The sequence below is a fragment of the Peromyscus californicus genome, unplaced genomic scaffold (genome assembly GCF_007827085.1).
Source record: "Peromyscus californicus insignis strain IS unplaced genomic scaffold, ASM782708v3 Scaffold_18__1_contigs__length_77618521, whole genome shotgun sequence".
Lineage (NCBI taxonomy): Eukaryota > Metazoa > Chordata > Mammalia > Rodentia > Cricetidae > Peromyscus > Peromyscus californicus.
The window spans coordinates 8,598,835-8,621,433 of NW_026294480.1; the positions used below are offsets into that span (position 1 = coordinate 8,598,835).

The 22,599-nt window shown below is 47.6% G+C and overlaps 1 protein-coding gene across 3 annotated transcripts in view; it reads left to right on the top strand.

Annotated features, from left to right (window-relative positions):
* The window catches only part of Ankrd33b (ankyrin repeat domain 33B), an 82,827-nt gene that overhangs the window by 25,715 nt on the left and 34,513 nt on the right, over positions 1-22,599 (top strand). For all 3 annotated transcript variants that reach the window (XR_008219427.1, XM_052743016.1, XM_052743017.1), the window contains exon 2: positions 20,480-20,609. Coding sequence is in view for 1 of the 3 variants with exons in the window: in XM_052743016.1 (XP_052598976.1) it covers positions 20,480-20,609 (130 nt within the window). In the remaining 2 variants the exon portion in view is untranslated. The remainder of the gene's footprint in view (positions 1-20,479; positions 20,610-22,599) is intronic.

Sequence of the window (22,599 nt, forward strand, 5' to 3'; positions counted from 1 at the left end):
GAACAGATTACCTGTCATCACCACCCTGCTGTCACTCCAGTGAACCACACGCTTAGACCTGGGACTCAGGTCTCAGGAAACTGACTCACAGGAGATGAGCAGCCCATACATGGGAGGGGCTATAGAGGAGATATAAGCTGCAGTGTGTGTGTGATTGTGTGTGTGTGTGTGTGTGGTCTGTGAGCCCACAGAGGGAGCTGAGCAGTGGCCTGGGATGGAGGCCTTGAAGTGGGAAGTGGGGCAAGGGGGACACCCTGAGCGTGATGGGAATAGAACTAAGGAGACAAGGCTAGCCTGGTGCTGGGTTGGGGGAGGGCACTGGTTCCTGCCTCTCTCCTTACTCTCTCCTGTCTCACCGACTGGGCCCTAAGCCCACAGTTCTGTAGTCTGGAGGTCAAGAATCCAGGTGACAGCAGAACCACGCTCCCTGTCTCCTGTGCACAGCTGTGGTGCCTCTTTGTGTCCCTAGCGTAGCCAGTCACTCCTGGGTGTGGAGTGGTGTTGCTCCAAAAACCACCCCCATTTTCCTGTCGTTTTCTCTCTGTTTCAGGCCCCCCCCCTCTGCAAGATCTCTAGGTTTTCATCCACCAAGGTACTATTTCCAAGTAAGAGTACCTTCATGGATACCAAGGATTAAGACATCCCCCTTACACCGTACGAATGTCTATTTTCAGACCGCATCCCACCAGGGAGCCCATGTTAACCTCGAACTTGGGATCCTCCTGCACATGCTTCTCCGCCATTTGTGCCATCATGCCCTACTGCAAACATCTTTACTGCTATTCCAGACAGTGGTAACTGGAGGAGAGGGAAGCCTGGCTCAGAAGCCTGTGGAGCAGGGTGTGCTCACACTCCTCAGGGAACTGCATGCTTTCCCAAGGTTCTGCCGTCTGTCCATTGGGAGACCCTACCCTGACATTTCCCTGTCTTTTCGGGTCATCACCTTCCACTGAAGTCACTGGTGCCAGTCTGAAGCTGAAGAGCTGGGGGTGGAGGGAGTCCCCTTCCTGGAGGGGGAAGTGCTTTCTTAGGGAAGTTCATCCAGTGCTTGGTGGAGCTGCTCTGGCTGACTCAGAAGCTGGTGACTCCATCTTGGTTGTGCCTGGGGTAATCTATTGTTCCTGGAATAAGCTGGACAGCCTGTTCCAGGCAAGGAAGAAAGCACACCAAAGCAATAGTATGACGTCATTATGGGTGCACTTGTAATCCCAACATTCTTTTCAGCTAATTACACTTGCTATTATGAAGCCATACCTCAACTTGGTGCTAATATGAATCTATTCTTCAAGTTGATGTGTGTTGAGTGTGTCCATGGGCGTTCTTCTAGTGGTTTTGGATTTCTGGACCTTTGTGTGTTTACAGAGTCCTAGATTTTTTTCCCCTCACTGTTTCCTTCATCAGGGGCCCAGTCAGATCCCTCTGCCTTCCTTCCTCCCCACCCTGCTCACTCCTTCCTGCCTCTCTTCCTTTAGTTGCTTTCTCTCCACCCTGAGGAGATGCTGCCTTCTCATTCGGTGGCCACAGCGCTGTTAGCTCCAGCTTGTAACCCTGCCCTGCCAGCTCTGACAGCGCTTGGCTTTTCCCATCCTGTGCTGTGTGAACAGCGCTTTCCAGAGGTGCGGCTTTCACACAGCAAAGCGTGTGCATTCTACAGTCGGATGTTCTCCACAGGCTGGCCATGCCTTGCTAATGTAGGGATGCCCTCTGAGAATGAGTTGTTCGGCGAGGTCATCCGACACCGTACACTGTGCTCCTGAAAGCCTGTGTGGACCAGTTCCTCAATGGCCTCATGGTGCAGTAAAAGCACCAGGTAAACTGGGGACACGAGGCTGCCGCAAACATAGTAGAACATTCTGTTTTACTATAAAAATTCTTTTTGCTATTAAAATGATACACTTAAAAAAATAATGGTCAGAGCTTTAGAGCGAGCCCAGTCTCTGAATTAACTCACCAGAGCCCACATTAGAAAAAGCCAGGCATGGTAGATGGCCCTTGCAATTCTGGTGTTGTGGGTGGGCACAGGTGGTTCCCTGGTGCTCACAGGTCAGCCAGCTAGCCTCCAACAATAACAGGCCAGGGAGAGATCCGGTCTCAAAAAACAGGTGTCTGAGGAATGACTGAGGCTGTCATCTGTCTTCTACAAGCATGCACAATACGTGTGTGTGTGTGTGTGTGCACTTTCACATGTACAGTTGCACATACATGAACACACACGTGTATGCATACATATACACATATAAAAATAAAAATGATGAAAGGAATAAGATAGGAAATACATAATCCAGCAACATACTCACATATTATTGTTATCAGATACAGTGTGCTGAACAACACTCCTTATGACTGTCAGCATAGTAAATTTACTCCCAACAAATTCATCATAGATATGACATGATGTCAGTGAGCGGCAGGACATGGCACAGTCATCTTTTGTGCTTGGTGGATCATCAACCAGATGTCATGTGGCATGTGACTGTGTCCGCACCTGTGTGGTCATCTCTCTTGCCAAGATTCGGGGGCTTTTCTTTACCCCCTTTCTAGTCAGTCCCTGCCTATCAGAGGCGACCTCTGCAGATCAGTTATAACTGTGGATCAGTGGAGCCGAGGCAGAAGCCTCTGGAATCACAGCCTTGCCCTGTGACTGGTTTCTTTTCACTCATCACAAAGGGTTTTGAGATTTATCTGTGTTCTGCAGACCTCTAAGTTGCCTTTTCTTTTCATTAATTTTTTTTAATTTTTAAAATTATGTGTATACATATGTACATAGACAAGTGTGTAGGGGGTGTGTGTTTGTGTGGGGGTGTCTGTGCTTGTCTGAGTGAGAAGGAATTGGATCCAACGGAACTGGATTTAGAGGCAGTTGGGCTATTCCTGACGTGGGTGCTGGGAACTGAACTCCAGTCCATGCAAGAGCAGGAGGTGCTCTAACCCATGGGTCCGTGTCTCTAGCTCTTTTCTCTGCATTGTTAATAGTGGTAGTGAGAAACAGTTCACATGTCAGTTCACCTGTTTGAAAGAAACAGTTCCATGTTTTTTGTTGTTGCTGCTGCATGTTTCATTGTTTTTGGAGGTTGTGGTGGATATGTGTAACAAAATGGGCTCCTTTAACCACTGCTGCAAGAGTGCTACTTAGTGGCATTAATTACTTTCACAACACTGTTTCCAAAGATTCTCACCAGAAACAACCCGTAACCTAACCACGAAGCTGTCCCCAGCTTCCTCTTCACTAGGTAGGTGTCCTGCTCTCTAGCTTATTCCGTCTTAATGATTTGCTCATTCTGTGTTTCACGCAGACAGAATGTAGTGCTTTGGATGAGCAATGTCCCCCCACAGGCTCAGGTGTCTGGATATTTGTTGCCAGTTGATATTTTTGGGGGAAGTCATGGAATCTTTAGGAGGGTCAGCCCTGCTAGAGAAGTACGTCCCTGGGAGTGGGCTTTGAGGGTTTATAGGTTCACCCCATTTTCAGTTAGCTCTCCCAGCTTCCTGTGTGACAACATGGGATCAGCCGTTTATTCCCGCTGCCCACTGCCCTGTCTTCCTTATCATTATAGACTTCCCCTTTGGAACTATAAACCAAGAGAAACCCTTACTTCCACAAGTCTCTTTCCATCATGATATTTTTTTTCTTTTAAAAATATTTTATTAATTCTTTGAGAATTTCATACAATGTATTCTGACTATATTATCCCTATAATTCCTCCCACATCCACCCACATGCCCCTTCAATATCTCCCCAATTTCATGTATTCTCTCTCTCTCTTTTTTTTAAGATAGGGTCTCTCTATATAGCCTTGGCTATGCTGGAACTCATTATGTAGACCAGGCTGACCTCGAACTCACAGAGATCCACCTGCCTCTGCCTCCTGGGTGCCGGGATTAAAGGTATGAGCGACTACACCCAGTTATATTCTCTTTAAAAATAACCCATTGAGGCCGGGCGGTGGTGGCGCACGCCTTTAATCCCAGCACTCGGGAGGCAGAGCCAGGCGGATCTCTGTGAGTTCAAGGCCAGCCTGGACTACCAAGTGAGTTCCAGGAAAGGCGCAAAGCTACACAGAGAAACCCTGTCTCGAAAAAAAAAAAAAAAAAATAACCCATTGAATTATTTGTCCATCATGATATTTTAATCCCAGCGATGAAAACTAGTGAATGCACAGAGGGGTATATGTGCTCTTTTGTGCCTGGCTTATGCCACTTGCATAACATTTTCAAGGTCTGTTTATGTTGCGGCATGTATTAGAATTCCATTCCTTTACTGAGCGGGGAAATCATCTTACATGGGCACACTACGTGTTGCTTTGTCACCAGCCAAAGCCTTGGGAGCTCTAGCTGTTGTGCACACAGTTCTCTCTTGGAGTTCCTGCTCTGACCTTCCCTGGATGTGCACCTAGGGCTGGAATTGCCGAGTTTTATGGCAGCAAACACTCCTGGGGGCGGGGGTTGGGCTGTTTTGTTCAATGGAATATTCGAGATCAGTCAGTGCCATTGCAGGTAGCAAGATTTTGTTCTTTTCTTGTTAAGCGGTTTTTTTTTTTTTGTAAATTTGTGTATTTCCAGGTTTACTTGTTCAGCCCTCCGCCCCTTTCACTTTTCTTCCCCTCTCCCTCCTCCATGTAGCCCAAGAAACAGGACAGCAAGCATGAGCGGCTGTACCCAGCTTTGCTGGGTCTCTTGATGATGAATGTTTCCACTCTTTGCTGTTTGGGCCTGTGAGTTGTGAACCAGGCTCCCAGTGTTCTTGTATTTGTCCTCATTGGAGCACAGACGTTACTTCTCCGGAGCGTGTCTGCGAGTGGCATTGCTGTGTCATGAGGTGGGCATGGGCGAAGAAGCTTGAGCAGGAACTAGCTTTCCAGCGGCGCTTCCATTCCACACCCCCATCTGCTGGGAACACGAGCGCTCCACACCCTCGCCAACATTTGGTATTGTCAGTCTTTTTAATTTTAGCCGTTCTGGTGGGTGTGCGGTGCCGTCTCTTTGTGGGTTTAATTTGCATTCCCCTGGTGACTAATGATATTGAGCACCTTCACATTTGGAAAAGGTTATAATTTAAATCCTTTTACATAAAGAAATCACATTGGGAGGCATTAACGAACACCTGAAAGCACAGACGTCCCTAAGCCCAGAATGTCCCATCCAAGTCATCTGCCCTGACAGTTATGAGTCAGACAGACAGATGTCAGTTTCAGTTACATCTGACATCACAAATGAGTTGGCAGCTTGGTTAAAAAAAAAAAAGAAGAGTCGGGGAGGGGCATGTGTTTAGAGACTGTTTTGAAATAAAAGAAAATGGAAGGCTGTCTTTCCTCTTCGCCTCCCACACTGGAGAGCCAGGCTTTTAGGAGGAATGTCTGATCATATTCCATCCTGTGAAGACCCTGCCATGGTTCTCCCTGACTTAGTTGTGGGTCACAGCCTCAGCCCGCACTGTGACCACATGACCTGGAGGCTTCTGTGCGTTTGTGACATGGTCCTTTCCCTCTGGTGGCCTGGCTAAGGAGGTTCTGCCTGCACTGTGCCAACCCCTCCCCAGCATGGGACAATTTCCACCGGCCCTGCCTCACCCAGTGGCCCCTGGGGCAGCTCACGTTGCACTGTTTGCTTCCTGGGCTCCCTCCCTAGACCCAGTTTCCCCAGAGTAAGGACCGTCTGCATCTGTCGACTTGGCTCCTCTTCCTGTTTCCACTCCCTGCCGGGTCCTAGCTGGCTACCGGTGCCTGCTTGTTGGTGGTGGATGGAGATGGTTCAGGAGGCAGTGTGACTCTCCTCCCTGGGGTCTCTTTCTGTGCATATTTGATTAGTGACCCCATTCTTAGCGATATAACTCTGCCTATATATGCTTAAATCTAGAAGACAAAATACCAGCCACCATTTCCTGCCTTTCTTCGTGGCCACTACAGCCCAGCCTGTCACCAGGGGCTATCATGTGTTCTCAAGGAGGCAGTCTGCTGGCAATATCATGTGGGTGGCATTTGAGGGTGACTGTGGGTACCTGGGCTGGAAACAGGTAAGAATTTATTAGGCTACACCACGAGAAAGACTGGACAAGCCAAAGAGAGTGAGTGTACTTCTTCATTCAAAGAAGAAAAAAACCCTCACCATCAAAGGAGAACAGAAAAGTGAGGTGAACTCTATGCCTGGCACTGTTGAGGGAAGGAAAGATGTGTGGACCTGGTTTCTGGGGCAGTGTGAGCAGCTTCACTGCCCAGCCAAGAGCCTCGCCCACCCAGCACCCTTGCCCTGAGTCTTCCTGCCTCATGTCCCACAGGCCACTTGGGAGCTTATTAAAAAGTATCAACTCCGACTCAGGAGACCGGCGCTGGGGCCTGAGGTTTGCATCTCTTCAGCTCCTGGCAACACTGATGTTACCGGTCCAGAGATCTCCCTTGATGGCTGGGGCAGAGGCTGAAGCCAGCCAGGTTAGTCGGGTTAGTCGTTGGAGGGAATCATCAGCCAGCTTGTTCATTCTCCACCCTTGGCACTGGTTGCATTGAATCATGTCACACTTAAGGTGGCGTAAGCTAACATCTGTGTATCCAGCCCAGTATTTGTGAAAATAGTCTTTTAAAACATTATGGGGAGTAGAGGGACTGGGAGGTGGCTTAATGTATAAAGGGCTTGCCAGGCAAGCATGAGGACCCACGTTAGGATCTCCAGCACTCGCCTCAGACAGCCGGAAGTTCTGACTGTGGGGCAGGTCACAAATGGGATTTACTGACCAGACAATTTAGCTAACCAGTGAGCTCCATGTGCGGCGAAAAGACTCTGTGCCAAAAGTAAGTTGGAAAGGGGCAGATTTAGACATGTGACGTCAATCTCTAAACCCCACATGTGCATACATGGGTGTTGGTGCACAAGAATGCACGCATACACAGACACACACACAGACACACACACACATAGACAGTCATACACAGACACATACAGATACCCACACAAAACATACCACACACAGACAGACACAGACACAGACACACACACACATGCACACACACAGTAGGGTTTTATTTAACACTAAGTAGAACATGTTGATGTCCGAGGCCTGCAGTAGACCAGCCGGGAGAAGCTACAGAAGGGGAATGCTTGCAGATAACCTAAAAGTGTTCAAGGGGCTTTACTTCCTTGAGTCTGACACTAGGGAGCAATTTAGATTCCCATCTTGAGTTGAGCGGACCGCCCACCCCCCCCCGCCCCATCCCCCACCCCCGGGAGATCCAGGAAGCTGATCATAAGCTGTGGCCCTTGGGAGGTTCAGCTTGTTCTTCACTGACGATTGATGGCTGGTGTGGTGAGCTTCTCGCTACCCTCCCTATGCCTCCTGTGGGACAAAGAGCAGCCATGTCGTGTCGTCCCCCCCCCCCCCCCCCCCCCCCCCCCCGTGAACTTGCCTGTGTGGCCAAAGGCACGAGATGGAAAGCTTTGCTGAAATTTTTTATTTTCAAAAAAAAATTAAGTTTTTAATCATCAAGTAGTACCAACCATTACATAAGAATGAGACTTAGAAGAAAAATGTCATGTGTGGATTGGCTGCCTTTCTGTGTGATAAAACATCGTGTCCCGTGGAGCAACCTGTGGAACGGTTCATTTGGATTGTGGTCCTGGAAGGGTTAAGAGTCCATCATGAGGGTGAGCCTCAGCAGCGAGCGATGTGGCAGCGGGCGGCCTAGTCAAGTATCCGAGAAAGGACATCTTCCACACAAAGAAAACAGAGAATGAACTGAAGTAGAATGAAGTGAGAAACTGAGAGCTTGCCCCAGTGACATGCTTCCTCCAGTGAGGCTGCACTTCCTGAAGGTTCCATTGACCCCTCTAAACTGTGCCACCAACAGAGAAGTTAGTTTCAAATATCTGAGACTGTGGGGGACATTCTCATTTAACCCACCACAACTAGTAAGTGGCCTCGTTATTCAGACCAGTCATGCTGAAATCCTGCTGATTTTCTTACCATTTTTTCCCCTCTAACATTGTTAATAGTTAATTTTTCAGAGGTTTTTTTTTTTTTTTTTTTTTTTTTTTTTTTTTTTTTTTGGTTTTTCGAGACAGGGTTTCTCTGTGTAGCTTTGCGCCTTTTCCTGGAACTCACTTGGTAGCCCAGGCTGGCCTCGAACTCACAGAGATCCGCCTGGCTCTGCCTCCCGAGTGCTGGGATTAAAGGCGTGCGCCACCACCGCCCAGCGAGGTTTTTTTTTTATAAAAGTTTATTTTTACTTTTACTATTTAGTACTTTCCTTTTGATTAAAGTTCTTCATATATCTCATTTTAAATGTTTAATGAGATTATGCAATAAAAAAAATTGTTCTTTAACTCCTTGTCCTAATTTCAAAAGAAAGAACACTTTTCTGGGGGAAGAAACAGCATTGCTCTCATGTCTTCTAAGCATATGGAACCTTCAATATCCTGATTGAAGCCTAGAAGGAAATTTTCCAACTGATAAGTAGCATTAGTTATGTGTCTCTAACCACAATTAACATATAACATCTAGTAATTTTTATGATTATGGACAAGACAGCAATCATTATGTGTTTCAGTATGTTAATTCTTCTTATCATTGCTACCAAATATCCCATAAGAAGCAGCTAAAGGGAGAAGAAATTTTGGCTCATGGTGTGGGGAGGCCATCCATCTAGGCAGCGAAGGACTGACAGAGAGACCAGGTCATGCCTAGTGATGGGAGCTGCTTGCTCACATCTGAGCAGATTAGGAATCAGGGGAAAAGGATTGCTGGTGTTCAGCTGGGTTGTGCCTTTTTTATTCAGCCTAGAGCCCTGGTTCATGGGATGGTGCCGCTTACACTTAGGGTAGACCTTCACCTCTGTTACTCTGGAAACAGTCTCACATACAAGACCCAAAGTATATGTCATTAATGCCCTAGGCCAGCTGTTCTCAACCTGTGGGCTATGACCCCTTTGGGGGTTGAATGACCCTTTCACAGGGTCACCTAAGACAATCAGAAAACAGATTTATAAGTCATAACAGTAGGAAAATTACAATTATGAAGTAGCAACAAAAATAATTTTATAGTTGGGGTCACCACAACATGAGGAACTGTATTAAAGGGTGCCAGCATTAGGAAGGTTGAGACCCAGTTCTTTGGGTGTTTTTTACTTATTATTCATACACTGTTCTGTCTGCATGTATGTCTGCAGGCCAGTAGAGGGCACCAGATCTCATTACAGGTGGTTGTGAGCCACCATGTGGGAGCTGGGAATTGACCTGTCAGGACCTCTGGAAGAACAGCCAGTGCTCTTAACCTCTGAGCCTTCTCTCCAGCCCCCCTTAGGTGTTTCTTAATCCAGTCAAGTTGCCAATCAAATTAGTCATCACAAGTCTACCTTTTGTCAACTTGACACCCAAATGCATCACTTGGAACTATAACATTCCACCTCAGGGCTCTAACGTCTCATGTTGATCTCAATGCAATGTGCATTTAGTCCATCTCTACGATCCCCAAAGTCCTAGCCATCCTAACATGTTCAAAACTCCAAGTTCAAAGTCACCTCTGAGGCTCACAGCAGTCTCTTAGCTGTCAGCTCTTGTGAAAATCAAAACCAAGTTAGATACTGTTGTGGTTTTAGTGTGAAATGTCCCCGTAGGCCAGTGGTTCTCAGCCTTCCTATTGCTGAGACCCTTTAATACAGTACCTCATGTTGTGGTGACCCCCCAATCATAAAATTGCTTCCGTTGGTACTTCATAACTGTAATTTTGCTACTGTTATGAATTGCAATGGGAATATCTGATAATTTCTGAGGGTCTTAGATGACCCCTGTGAAAGGGTCGTTTGACACCCCCCACCCAAAGGGGTTGAGACCCACAGGTTGAGAACCATTGCCATAGGCTCCTTATTTGATGTTATTTATTTTTGAGAAGGGGTATCACTATGTAGCTCTGGCTGGCCTGGAACTCACTATGTAGACCAGGCTATCCTGGAACTCACAGAATCTGCATGCCTCTGTCTCCTGAGTGCTGGGATTAAAGGCAGGTGCTATCACGCCTGGTTTGTAGGCTGTTTTAGCTGATGGTCCCTGGCTATGGAACCCTTGAGGTGTAGCTTCGCTCGAAGAAGAGGGCTGCTGGGGGCAGGCTTTGAGGTTTTCAAGCTCGTCTCTATTTCCTGACGTCAGTGTGGCCAGCTGTGTCCTGCCGCCATCATGGCTTCCCCACCACAACTGATTGTATCCCTCCTTCGACTAGAAGTGAAAATAACCCTCTCCTCTGAGGTTGATTATTGTCAGGTGGTTAGTTACAGTGGAAAGAGAAGGAACTAATACATGTACTTTCAGTATACAAAGGTACAGGGTAAGCATTCCCGATCTGGAAGGGGATGGGCAGAAGGGTTGCGAGGACGGAATTGACTGAAGCAAGACCACCAATGTGCAGCTCCCTGTCTGTCCATCAGGGCTCACCTGCCATCATCTGGATTCTGGTGGGCTTGGGTAGCTCCATGTCTGTGTCAGGGCTCACCTGTCATCATCTGGATTCTGGTGGGCTTGGGTAGCTCCATGTCTGTCCATCGGGGCTCACCTGCCATCATCTGGATTCCAGTGGGCTTGGGTAGCTCCATGTCTGTCCGTCGGGGCTCACCTGCTATCCTCTGGATTCTGGTGGGCTTGGGTAGCTCCATCTCTGACAATGTTGCCTGTGGCACCTGTGGTGTCTCTCTTGAGGCACTCTACTCAGTCTGCAGCCTGCCTCATGACTGTCCCATGTTTCTGGCATCTTCGATATCCTTGGGGTCGCCACTGGAACTTGGAGACATTCCTGAGAATACTGTATTGACTGTTATGTGGGTCAGAGAGAAACACTGGACAGCGTTTTACTTCCTACTACTTGTTTTGCCACTAGGTTCTGTGAATTCTTTTGTTTATAGTGTGACAGTATTAAGTCAGTGACTCTGAAGATCTGTGTCCTTTGTCCCTCCCTAGGAGATATAGAAAACGCCTCTGCCTGGCCACCTGAGCATCCTCCTGGGCTGTCCTCTCATGGCCTGTGGCCTGGAGCTTTGCATGGTTTACTTTTTCCACTCCTAATATGATTTGATTTAAAAAAAAAAAAAACCCAAATCTTGGTCATTGCGTGAGTACGTCTCCTTCTGCTGTAACAAATTGTGTACATTGAGTAACATACAAACATCAGAAGCGTGACTGGCTTTGGGAAGCCGTGAGTCTAGATGAAGGAGCCATGTCCAGCAGAGGTTTTCCTGCTGTGTCATGCTGTGGCCGAATGAAGACGTGCTAAACAGCCTGCATGCTTGAGCAAGCAAGAATTCAACTTGCTGCCTTCATATAACCAGTGCCAGGCCACACTCGAGAGAGTGTCCCACTTCACACTGTCACTTTGCACATCAAGTTTCCAACACGGTCAAATCTTAGCATGCGTGGAATAGCAATTTTGAAGTAGTGTGAGAGTGAGGAGGAAGCAAGACTCCGGTGTGAAGTCAGGATTGTCTGGGGGGCTGGGAAGCACTCTGGCGTTTGTGTGACGCTGGGACATGCCTGGGTGTGGTGTTATTGACCAGGAGATGAATTTGTTCACAAACTGTGATGACAGAGTTGACTTACCATGTGGAGGAAGGAAAACCAGATCTGTACAAAGGTCACGTATAGGAAATGAGGCAACAGTGGATTAAACCTAAAAATTTAAAAGTAAACTCTGTAACTTTCCAGATGAAGTATGAGTGTCTTGGTGGTGCTTTAAGACAAAGGAGGTATTTTATTTTTATTTTTGTTAGGTTTTCGTGTGACCGTGGCTGGCTTTGAACCCCCAATCTTCCTGCTTCTACCTTCTGAGTGCTGGGAATATAAGAGTGTATACCATGCCCAACCAGAAGGGATTTCTGTCTTTAAAAAGTTATTTTGTGTGTGTGTGTGTGTGTGTGTGTGTGTGTGTGTGTGTGTGTGTATAAGTGACACAGCACGCATATGGATGTCAGGGGACAACTTTGTGGAGTCAGTTCTGTCCTCCCACCTTTATGTGGGTCTGGGGAATCCGGCTTATCAGGGTGTTAGGCTTCCGTGGCAAGTGCCTTTACCCACTGAGTCATTTCTCCAGCCCAGGCAGGATTTCTTAAATCACAAAAAGCATTACCATAATGGGAAACACTAATAATTTTATTACATCAAAATGAAAATTTTTATGGCAAAATATAAGGTAAATAGGAAGGAGGAAGATCGGTTCCTCCCTCCCCCCATATTGATTGCTGTTGAAATGGAAATATTCTGGACATGTTGGGTTAAATAAAGTACACTGTCAGGATAATTGCTTTTATCAATAGGGCCATTTGAACATTTTATATGACATTCACTGGTGGCACCCATTCTATTTCTCATGGACAGTGCTGACTTTGAATACAGAGAGAACTTAGCCTGAGCTGGGCCTGGTGGTGCACACCTTTAATCCCAGCACTCGGGAGGCAGAGGCAGGTAGATCTCTGTAAGTTTGAGGCCAGCTTGGTCTCAAAGCAAGTTCCAAAGCAACAGCCAGGGCTGTTACACAAAGAAACCCAGTCAAAAAGAACTTAGTCTGATCAATGAGGAAAAGGTAAAGAAGCCAGCCAACAGGAAATGGACAAAGGATATAAATAAACTGTTTATTAGCTGGAAATGCAGATAGCCGACAGACATTGAAGATGTTCAATCTTACTCTAAATTGGGACAGTGCAAACTAATGTAGCTGGAGTTTTCTCCAGTCCCACCCGGGCCCACAACCACTCAGACCCAAATAAACACACAAAGGCTCATATTAATTAAAACTGTATGGCCTAATGGCTCAGGTTTCTTGCTCACTAGATCTTACATCTTAAATTAACCCATTTCTATAAATCTATACCTTGCCATATGGCTCGTGGCTTACCGGTATCTTTATATCTTGCTTCTTCTGTGTCTGGCTGGAGACTCCTGACTCTTCCCAGAATTCTCTTCTCTGCTTGTCCCGTCAATCTACTACTTCTGGCCAATATTGGCTACTGGCCAATCAGTGTTTTATTTATTAACCAATCAGAGCAACATATTCACAGCATACAGAGGGATATCCATGGCAAACTAAAATCACAATAACGTGGGGGCACTGACACTCTTCAGTCAAGACAGGATCTAAACTAGTTAAACACGAATTTTTTTAAAAAATTATTTTTTGTTCTTTGAGAACTTCAGTCATGTTACAATGTATATTAGCATATTCACCCTATAACTCCTCCCACCTTTCCTACTCTACACCCCTCCCAACTTCGTGTCCTCTTCTTTCATGTAACACACTGAGCTGCCTCATGTGCATGGATGTAGGGCCATCTGCAGGGCATAGGCAGCCTACCAAGGCCGACATCCCTGAAGAAAAATGGACTCTTCTTCCCCAGAAGCCTTCAGTGATCAGTAGGTCCTCAGCTAGAGGTGGGGCCTCATGAGCAGCTCCCAATTCATTCTGGAAAGTGAACTAGAGTTTCTAATGTGGCTATGCTGGTCTTTGGACCAGTGCCCAAGAAGGTAGGTGATGAAGGTCTTGGTTTTGCATAGTCACCAAGGCTCTGGGGCAGAAGATGAGCGTCATTGCTTCCTGCCTCCTGCTGTTTCATCCTGAACCCCTGTGTTTAGTCACCCCCTTTTCTCTGGCAGTCTTCAGTTGTGACCAAACATCAGGCTGCTGTCACCCAAGCCTGTTTCCTGTTCTGGGAACTCTTCTTCAGGTGGTGGGTGGAACAGACCCCTCAGTGTTAGCATCACGGTGACAGTGGTTCCAGGAGAACGAGAGACGGGCTGGTCAAGACCCAGGGACCCCAAGAGTCATATAATCACCTACAGAACCGAGTATTTACAGGAGGAGGATCCTGTTGGGGGCAGCAATGACAGCTGCCACCTCGGACTTCTCTCAAGGGCAGATGGGTTGTATGTACAAAGCTGGTAGTCTCTATCTGTTCCTTTAATCCAGACATGCTGCATGGATGACTCTTAGGAGCATCAGCTCCCAAGTGCAGCAAACCTTAGGCCCACAGACATCACCAGGTCCTATATACTCCTAAAGGAGAAGCAGAAGGGCTTTGTTCAGTTACTGTGAGTGTAATCCTCTAGATTCACGAGTTGTTTTCAGGGGTGCTTTTGGTGATGGAAAAAGGCCAGAAGGTATGGCAAAGAATCTTCTTTCACTTTGAAGAAAAACTCTGTGTGTGTGTGTGTGTGTGTGTGTGTGTGTGTGTGTGTGTGTGTGTGTGTGTATGTATGTGTGTGTGTGTATGTGTGCGCATGTGTGCATGCATGCATGTAAGTATGTAAAGAGGAAGTTAGAGCATGTGCAGTACATCTGATTTCTAAGTCAGGAAATTGTCAAGTGCTAGAGTGATGCTTCCACCCAGAGATGTTCGGGATGAGTTCCGGGGGCTCCCAGGTGGTGCCCAGAACGTTCCAGCTCATTTGTGCAATGGTGAACCGACGGTTGAGTGAGGAGGACGGAGGAGTCGGTGCAGTGACCAGGTCGGCAGGAAAACTGCCAACTCCAGCACCTCGCTCTTCTAGCCCTTCTGTAGCGCTCTGGGCTCTTTCTCTTTAAAATTAAAGAGCTGAAAAAATTTTACTTTTTAAAGTATGGATGACCTATTTCAAAAACTGTATCAGCCAGAGAGTATCAGGCAGCCTTTATGGAGTTGATTATGCTGTTGTATGGATGTCAGTTTAAAACACCAATATTATTTCTTAGAGCTTGAAACACGTGGGCACATGATCTAATATTCTTTTGGCAGGGCAATTTATTATGATAACGGGAAAGGTACCTTATGAAAATTCATTCTTTTTCTGTCGTTTTGAATTGGTTTGGCCCTGGAGCTCAAGCTGGCTTTGGGTTTGAGATCTTGCTGCCTCCGCCCTCCACCCCCCAAATGCTGAGATACAGCAATATGCCACCATGGCCAACTCATAAGTAACATTTTTATTGGAAATCTGGTTGTAACAGTGCTGGGCCACTGTGGGATTGCTCTGAACTTAAACTTGGCACCCTCCGTACAGCAGAGCATGCCTTAGCTGTGCTGAGAGAGGCTTAATCATCAAATCTGGCTCCCAGGAGCCTGCATTAGGTGACTATTAATCTGTGTGTCAGGGAAGGTAACCCCGAGGCTTTGCCATGAGAAGTGTTTTGGTCAGCTGAGGTTGCTGTAACAAAACACTGTGGACCGTGTGACTTACAGACAGTGGAAATTTCGTCCTTTGCAGTTTTGTAGTCTGTGGAAGTCAGAGGTCTGTGTCCTTGACTGCTGGAAAAGGATCTGGAGAGTTGTCTGGGGTCCCTATCCTGTGGGCACTAATCCCATTTGTCATAGTGCTGTCCTCGTGATATGTCACCTCCCAAAGGTCCCACCTTCTGATGTCATCATAATGTGGGTTATGAGTTCACAGGTGACTTGAAGGCAGACTGCTGGTGGCCATGTCAGGAGAGCAGCAGACAGGCAGTCTGTCTATAGCACCAGTCCCTCCAGGTAAAGCCTTTGGGGACAAAGAGGTGTCTCCTTGAACTGGATCTCACATTGGTGCTTTCTTGAGTTGCCTACCCAAAACATTTCTCCAAAGTGTGCGTGTGCCTGTGCGTGTGTGTGTGTGTGTGTGTGTATGAAGATGTCATGCCTGAATGTTTTGCTTATACATTTTCAAAGGGCAGCATGGAATTCCTGCTCCCTTAATCTACCTCTCACTTGGTCTACTGACGAAACTAAGTCATGGTTTTGTAATTCCTCAGACACATGAGAGAATATCACTGAGTTCCAAAACTGGAGTCCTTTCCTTGTGAGTCACAGACCTGGGAGGGTCTAGCATAGATCTGATGGTGACTCTAACGTCATGGTGGTCCAGTGGATGCAGCAAGTCTGTGAACGAATTAAGAACCTTTCCCTTGAAACTGCCACACACCCATTTTGAATTGATGTTAGCTATTACCTCCTGAAGCAGCGGCAACAACAAATTTTATGAACAGCAAAAGTGGACTTTGCCCCCGAGTGGAAAGTCCAGGACCATCCAGGCAGGGAGGCTGGATGCAACTGCTCACACTGCACCTGATAGCTTGGGCTCTGTGTCTTCGCCTTGGCGGAAGCTGCCTTCAGCAACAGCCTTTCCCCTTCAAGGGTCACAATGGCAGTTAGACCCCGTGCCTGCTAATTCCACCCCCAAACACACACACACACACTAGCCATAGCCAAGAGCCATCTTCATGCAGCATCTGCTCAACCTCTCTTGTTTCTCATTGGGCCTGTTCGGTCGCATGCCTCTCGTGGGTGAGCAGGTGGTTGGCCTAGACCCCAGGGACCGGGGACAAGCTTACTCCTATGGAAATGCACAGGGGTGGCCAGGTGCATGAATTCCTTGGAGAATAATTGTGCTAAGTGGACTTGAAAGGACAAATTCAGGAGACTGCAAACAGCCCCACTAAAACTCCTCTCCAAATTTCTCCTACAACGAAGTGATAATAGCCACTCAGAGGTGGACATTTCTCCTGCACCATGGCGGTCACTGCCACAGCCCTAGAAGAGAGGTGACAGATATACACCTTATCTCTCCCAGGTTAAGTTTGGCCTTATATTAGCTTCGGGCAACAGGGAGTTATTGTCCTGCAGTTTGGTAGCCCAGCACTCTGGAACTGTGGTGTTGATAGAGAATACCCTCTACGCGTCCTTCCTGCTTCTTCCAGCCCTGGTGGCTTCCAGGGATTCGTGGTGTTCTTGGCTGGAAAGCTCATCACTCCGGCCTCTGCCTGCGTTTTTACGTGACCCTCTCCAGGCTGTTCCTCTGTTTATAAGGGCGTCCACCACAGTGGATTTGACTTCATCCTACCAGTCACATCTACAAGAACCTTGTCGGCTCTGGGGCCACGTTCTAGGGAACTCATGGTTAGGATTTTGACATTTCCTCCTCCCTCCTCCCTCTCCTCCTCCTCCCTCTCCTCCTCCTCCCTCTCCTCCTCCTCCCCTTCCTCCTCTTGCTCTTCCTGCTCTTCTTACTCCTGTTCCCCCTCCTTGCTGGGGGTGGCAGAGACCATTTTGTAAGAGCAGCCTTCCTGGGGCCTCCTTAGGTTCTGGCTTACTGTCATCACAGGCTGGATTGTCTGTAGGTTGGTGGCCTGGTGGTTCCGTGCTGTTACTGCTTTGGCTCACCAAAGATTTCAATAGACTCTGCGTAGAGAGGGCTGTGGCTCAGGGCCCAGTAGGAAAAATTAAAATCATCATCCATGGGCTCAGGAGTGACCTGCCCCAGTCAGAGGATGGATTAATTTCCACTGACAACACATAGCAGCCCCTTTCCCTCATGACTGATGATTGGGACACTGGAGACTTGAAAGCCAGCATGTAGCCTTGTATTCTACCACTCCGTGTCCCTCTCCAAGTAGCCTCTCCAGGAAGGTCTTAGCTGCAGGCATCAGTGTTCATCCTGTGAAAGTAGGCGATAGGTCTGTTCTCAGAGGGCTGGTGGGATAGAGCATGCAGATGTAAGATGCCTGTGCCTGGCTTCAGGGTGTCTGCACTTGCTATTGCTGCTGGAAGCACCCTGCAGAATGACATCTCTCTCTCCTCTCTCCTTCTCATCTCACCTGCTGTCATGGAAATGCCAGCTGGTCAAAGTGTCCCTCTTCATTTTGCCAGAAGCCAAGGAGCTCAGATTCCTGGGGTGAAGCTCAGATTCCTGGGGTGGACCTCACCACCCACCTACTTACTCAACAGAGGTGTTGGATAATAACTCCAAATGCTGTCCCCTGTTAGGACCAGAGGACACAGGGACAGTTTACCCATGTCAGCGTAGCTATGTATGACACTAATGTCATATACTCTTTTGAAGAATTTTTTCAATTGATATGTATTGAGAACCAGCTCTGTGCTGAGTCCTATTACCCTCTCTTGCCCACTTTCTGACTCCACAAATGGTCTGCCTTCTGCATTTATGTCTGAGATTATATAATATATGTAATTAATGCTATTGTAATCTTTATATAGATAGGTTCTGCATATGAGAAAAATGTAATATTTGTCTTTCCTATTACTTTTCTTCTCTCCTGTCTCCCATCTGTCCCTTTAGGGTCCTTTCCACTTTAATGGTGTGTGTGTGTGTGTGTGTGTGTGTGTGTGTGTGTGTGTGTGTGTGTTCATTTGAAACCCAGATCCTGCATATGAGAGAACACATACCATACTTGTCTTTCTGAGTCTGGTTTATTTCACTTAGCATGATGCTCTTGTCTTAGTTTGGGTTTTATTGCTGTGAAGAGACACCATGACCACTGCAACTCTTATAAATGAAAACATTTAATTGAGGGGTCTCACAGATTCTGAGGTTCAGTCCATTATCATCATGGTGGGGAGAATGGCAGCATGCAGGCAGACATGGTGCTGGAGCTGAGAGTCCTACGTCTTGACTCAGAGGCAACAGGAAGTTGACTGACTGTTACAGTGAGGGAACCTTGAGCAAAAGAGACCTCAAAGCCCACCCCCACAGTGACACACTTCCTCCAGCAAGGCCACACCTCCTGATAGTGCAACTCCCTTTGGGGGCCATTTCCTTTCAAACCACAGCTCTCAAGTTCTGTTCATTTTTCTTCAAATGACGTATTTTTGTTCCTCTTTATGATTGGATAAAATTCCATTATGTATGTGTACCACATTTTCTTTCTATTTTTTTAAAGATTTATCTCAAGCCGGGCGGTGGTGGCGCATGCCTTTAATCCCAGCACTCGGGAGGCAGAGGCAGGTGAATCTCTGTGAGTTCGAGGCCAGCCTGGTCTCCAAAGCGAGTTCCAGGAAAAGGCGCAAAGCTACACAGAGAGACCCTGTCTCGAAAAAAAAAAAAAAAAAAAGATTTATCTCTTATGTGCATGTATGTGCTTGAGTTTATGGGAACCATATATGTGTAGAAGCCTCCAGAGGCCCGAAGAGGGCGTGGAAGCCCCCATAACTGAAGTTATAGGTAATATTAAGGACCATGTGGGGGCTGGGAGCCTTACTAGTCATCCGTCTCTCTACCCCCTGTACCGTATTTTCTCATCTATCCGTGGGTTGGTGGGTATATAGACTAGGTCTTAGTTACTGTGAATAGCACTGCATAACATTGATGTGCAGCGATTTCTGTCAGGTGCTGACGCTGAGTCCTTTGGGCATGCACTCAGGAGTGGTAAAGCTGGATCAGATGGTATCTCTGTTTTTAAATTTTGTGAGGAAATTTTGCACCAATTTCCATAGTGGCTGCAGTAGCTTACATTCCCACTGGCAGTGGAGAAGGTTCTTCTTGTTATCTGTTCTTTTTTGTTAGTTTTTGTTTTTGAGACAGGGTAGGGTTCCTCTGTGTAGCCTTGGCTGTCTGGAACTAGCTCTGTAGCTCAGGCTGGCCTCGAACTCACAGAGATCCACCTACCTCTGCCTCCCAAGTGCTGGGATTAAAGGTGTGTGTACCACCACTGCCCAGCTTGTATATTCTTGATAATTTGGCAAATATTTCATCAGTAATCTCTAAAATCACCCTGCACAGACCTCTCTCTGGTGTCCCATAGTCCCCTCCTCTTAGATGCAGGAGGCTGTGGTCTGCATGGCTGCCTTTTAAAATACTTGTCCTGAGAGCTTTGTCTTGGTTTGATGGTGGACATGCCCACTCAGTTGTTCAGGATGAGACTTTGGCATCATCTCAGTTCTTGTGTTCCTCTCACACACCCCGAGTCCACCCTAACAGTAAATCTATCTTCATGATAGAGAATCCATACACATCTCCTACCCATGGCTGGCTCCACCTTGGGCCACTGTCCCCTACTCAGCCTCCACACCACATGCTCCTCTGGTCTCCTGGAGCCAATTTCTGCCCAGCATACATAGTTAATACTGAAAATTGACCACCAACTGTCCAAAGTGCTCCAGCTCTTGGCTGCCCAGTCGGCTTGGGTACCACCCCCTCAGTTCACTCTGCCCCAGCCTCTGGGCCACCTGGGAGTCCCCTCATGGACATGCCTAGGTCTGGCTTTGCTCCTGTCATTTTTCTGCCCAAGTTGCCTCCTGTCCTTGTTCTATTGGCTCGTGTCCCTTTGTGTCCTTCAAAACTGGGTGCAAACACTCCGTGTGAGTCTGCTCAGACCCTGGATCCTGCCGCACACTCACATCCTGTGTTGCTCCACACTGCCATCTAATGCACATGAAGCTGGCAGTGTGTGTGTGTGTGTGTGTGTGTGTGTGTGTGTGTGTGTGTGTGTGTTTGTGTGGTGTGCGTGCATGTGCATGCACATGTGTGCACTTTCTTTCCCATCAGAGGGAAACACTCCTGAGGGCAGAGGTCCAGCCATTCACTGATGTCCCTACACATTATGCCTCATGGGGATGGACTCTGCTCATGTGCAGAGTTGAACATACTGAGACCTGGGGACTTGAGGTACTTGCTGCCTCTCCTCCAGCTTCCTGGAGGACAGCTCTTCCCCCAAGGGTCCCCAGAGCTCACTGATGATGCTTGGACTCTGTGCCTCTGACCCATTTCCCCTCTTCATTCCTAGACTGGCCTTATTGTGGCGTGCTACCATGGCTTTGTGGATACTGTGGTGGCCTTAGCAGAGTGTCCCCACGTTGACGTCAACTGGCAGGACAGCGAAGGGAACACAGCCCTCATCACAGCTGCACAGGCAGGTAAGAGCTGGCCTTCGTCTCCCTCCAGGGTGGTGCTGCCGGATAGGGCGGGCTCCCGTGGCTCCTGGGTGTATGCCACCAGCATGGCAATGGATCTGCCACTAGCAGGTGCCAGGAGGGGGCGGACTGAAATGCGGGAGCGCACATCCTCTCTGTGCTCCTGGAACCACAGTTTTACCCACTCCTGCAGGATTCAGAATGGAGCTGTCACCAGCCGGTGTCTCCACCGTAGCTCTACCTCAGGAAGGCAGGCTTGCCTGCCGCTCAGGGCACGGACACCCTCCGAGACTGGGTGGCATGGTGCTGGTGGGCAGGAGTCACAGTCACATGCTTTACTGACAGTTATATAATTAGGTACATTGCGAAGGTGACCTTGCACGTTACCTATAAACGCCGGGGACAGCTCTCTGAGCTTCAGAGAATTCATGTAACGGAGCGAGACGGAATTAGTAAGAGTCGTGTGCATGTGGTTCTAAGTGCATGTCACGGTCATCTCTGGAAGTTAATACACGCACCCCACAAATGTGCGGCGGCTCCTGTGGATTTGCTTGCACTGCGTTCAGAGTGCTGGGGTGTAGCTCAGTTGGTAGGATGCTTGCCCAGAGTGCCGAATGCCCTGAGTTCAACCCCAGCACTGGCCAAGCCAGGTCTCGGCAGTGCTTATCTGGGATGTCAGCACTCAGGAGGTGATGCAGTGGGGTCAGAGGCTTGAGGTCACAAGGTCATCCTTGGCTGTATCTGGAGTTGGAGACTAGCTTGGAGTATGTGAGACCCTGTCTCCAAATAACTAGCTAACTAAATAAGCAAACAAACAAATTTTAAAAAATATATGCATATACATATATAGACTCTATAGCTCACCGTCAGCCTTTTGTATCCTGAGATTTCCCATTTGCAGATTCAACATTGGTTAAAAAAAAAAATACATTCTTTAAACTGGATCTGGAGCAGGGCTTATAAAGAGCTCAGTGGTAAAGTGTTTGCTAACCCAGTATAAGGCCCTGGATTTGATCGTGAGTGAAACAAACAACAGCAACAAAACCCACTCTGATAAAAATAGTATGTCCGCACTAAAACACATAGACATTTTTCCTTGTCGTTATTTACGTAAAACACAGTGTAATGAATATTTATGTTATATTTATACTGTATTAGTTATTGTAGGTAACGAGATGTTTTAAGCACACAAGAGGACGTGTGTAGGTTATAAAAAATTAAAAATTATTGTTACTTTATCTGTATGGGTATTTTTGCCTGCTTGTATGTCTGTGCACCATGCACATGCAGTGCCCATGGAGGCCAGAAGGGGGCGGTAGATCCCTTGGGCCTGGAATTACTGGTTCTGAGCCACCATGCGGGCACTGAAAACAAACCTTTGTCCTCTGGAAGAGCATTAAGTACTCGTAACCTCTGAGCCATGTCTCCAGCCTCTGCTACATCATTTATATGAGGCACTTGAGAACCTGAGGGCTTTGAATCCACAAGGGTCCTGGAACCTGTCCCCAAAGACACCAAGAGGGACATAAGTCACATTCTTAGTTGTAACCCAGCTGCCTATGGCTAAGCCAGGAAGAAGAGGCCTGTGCGTCCTGAAGGAGTGCCGGGCAGCTTGGGTGGCGTCTTAGGGTTACTACTGCTATGATGAAACACCATGCCCAGAACAACCTGGGAAGGAAAGGGTTGTTTTGTCTTAAGCTCCTATACCACTGTACATCACTGAAGGGAATCAGGACAGGAACTCCAACAAGGCAGGATCCCGGAGGCAGGAGCTCATAAGAGGCCATGGAAGAACACTACTTACTGGCTTGCTTCCCCTGACTTGATCAGCCTGATTTCTTATAGAACCCAGGGCCACTAGCCCAGGGATGGCATCACCCACCATGGACTGAGCTCTCCCACATGAATCACTAGTTAAGAAAATGTCCTACAGGTTTGCCTACAGCCTGATCCTATGAAGGCATTTTCTCAACTGAGGCTCCCTCCTCTCAGA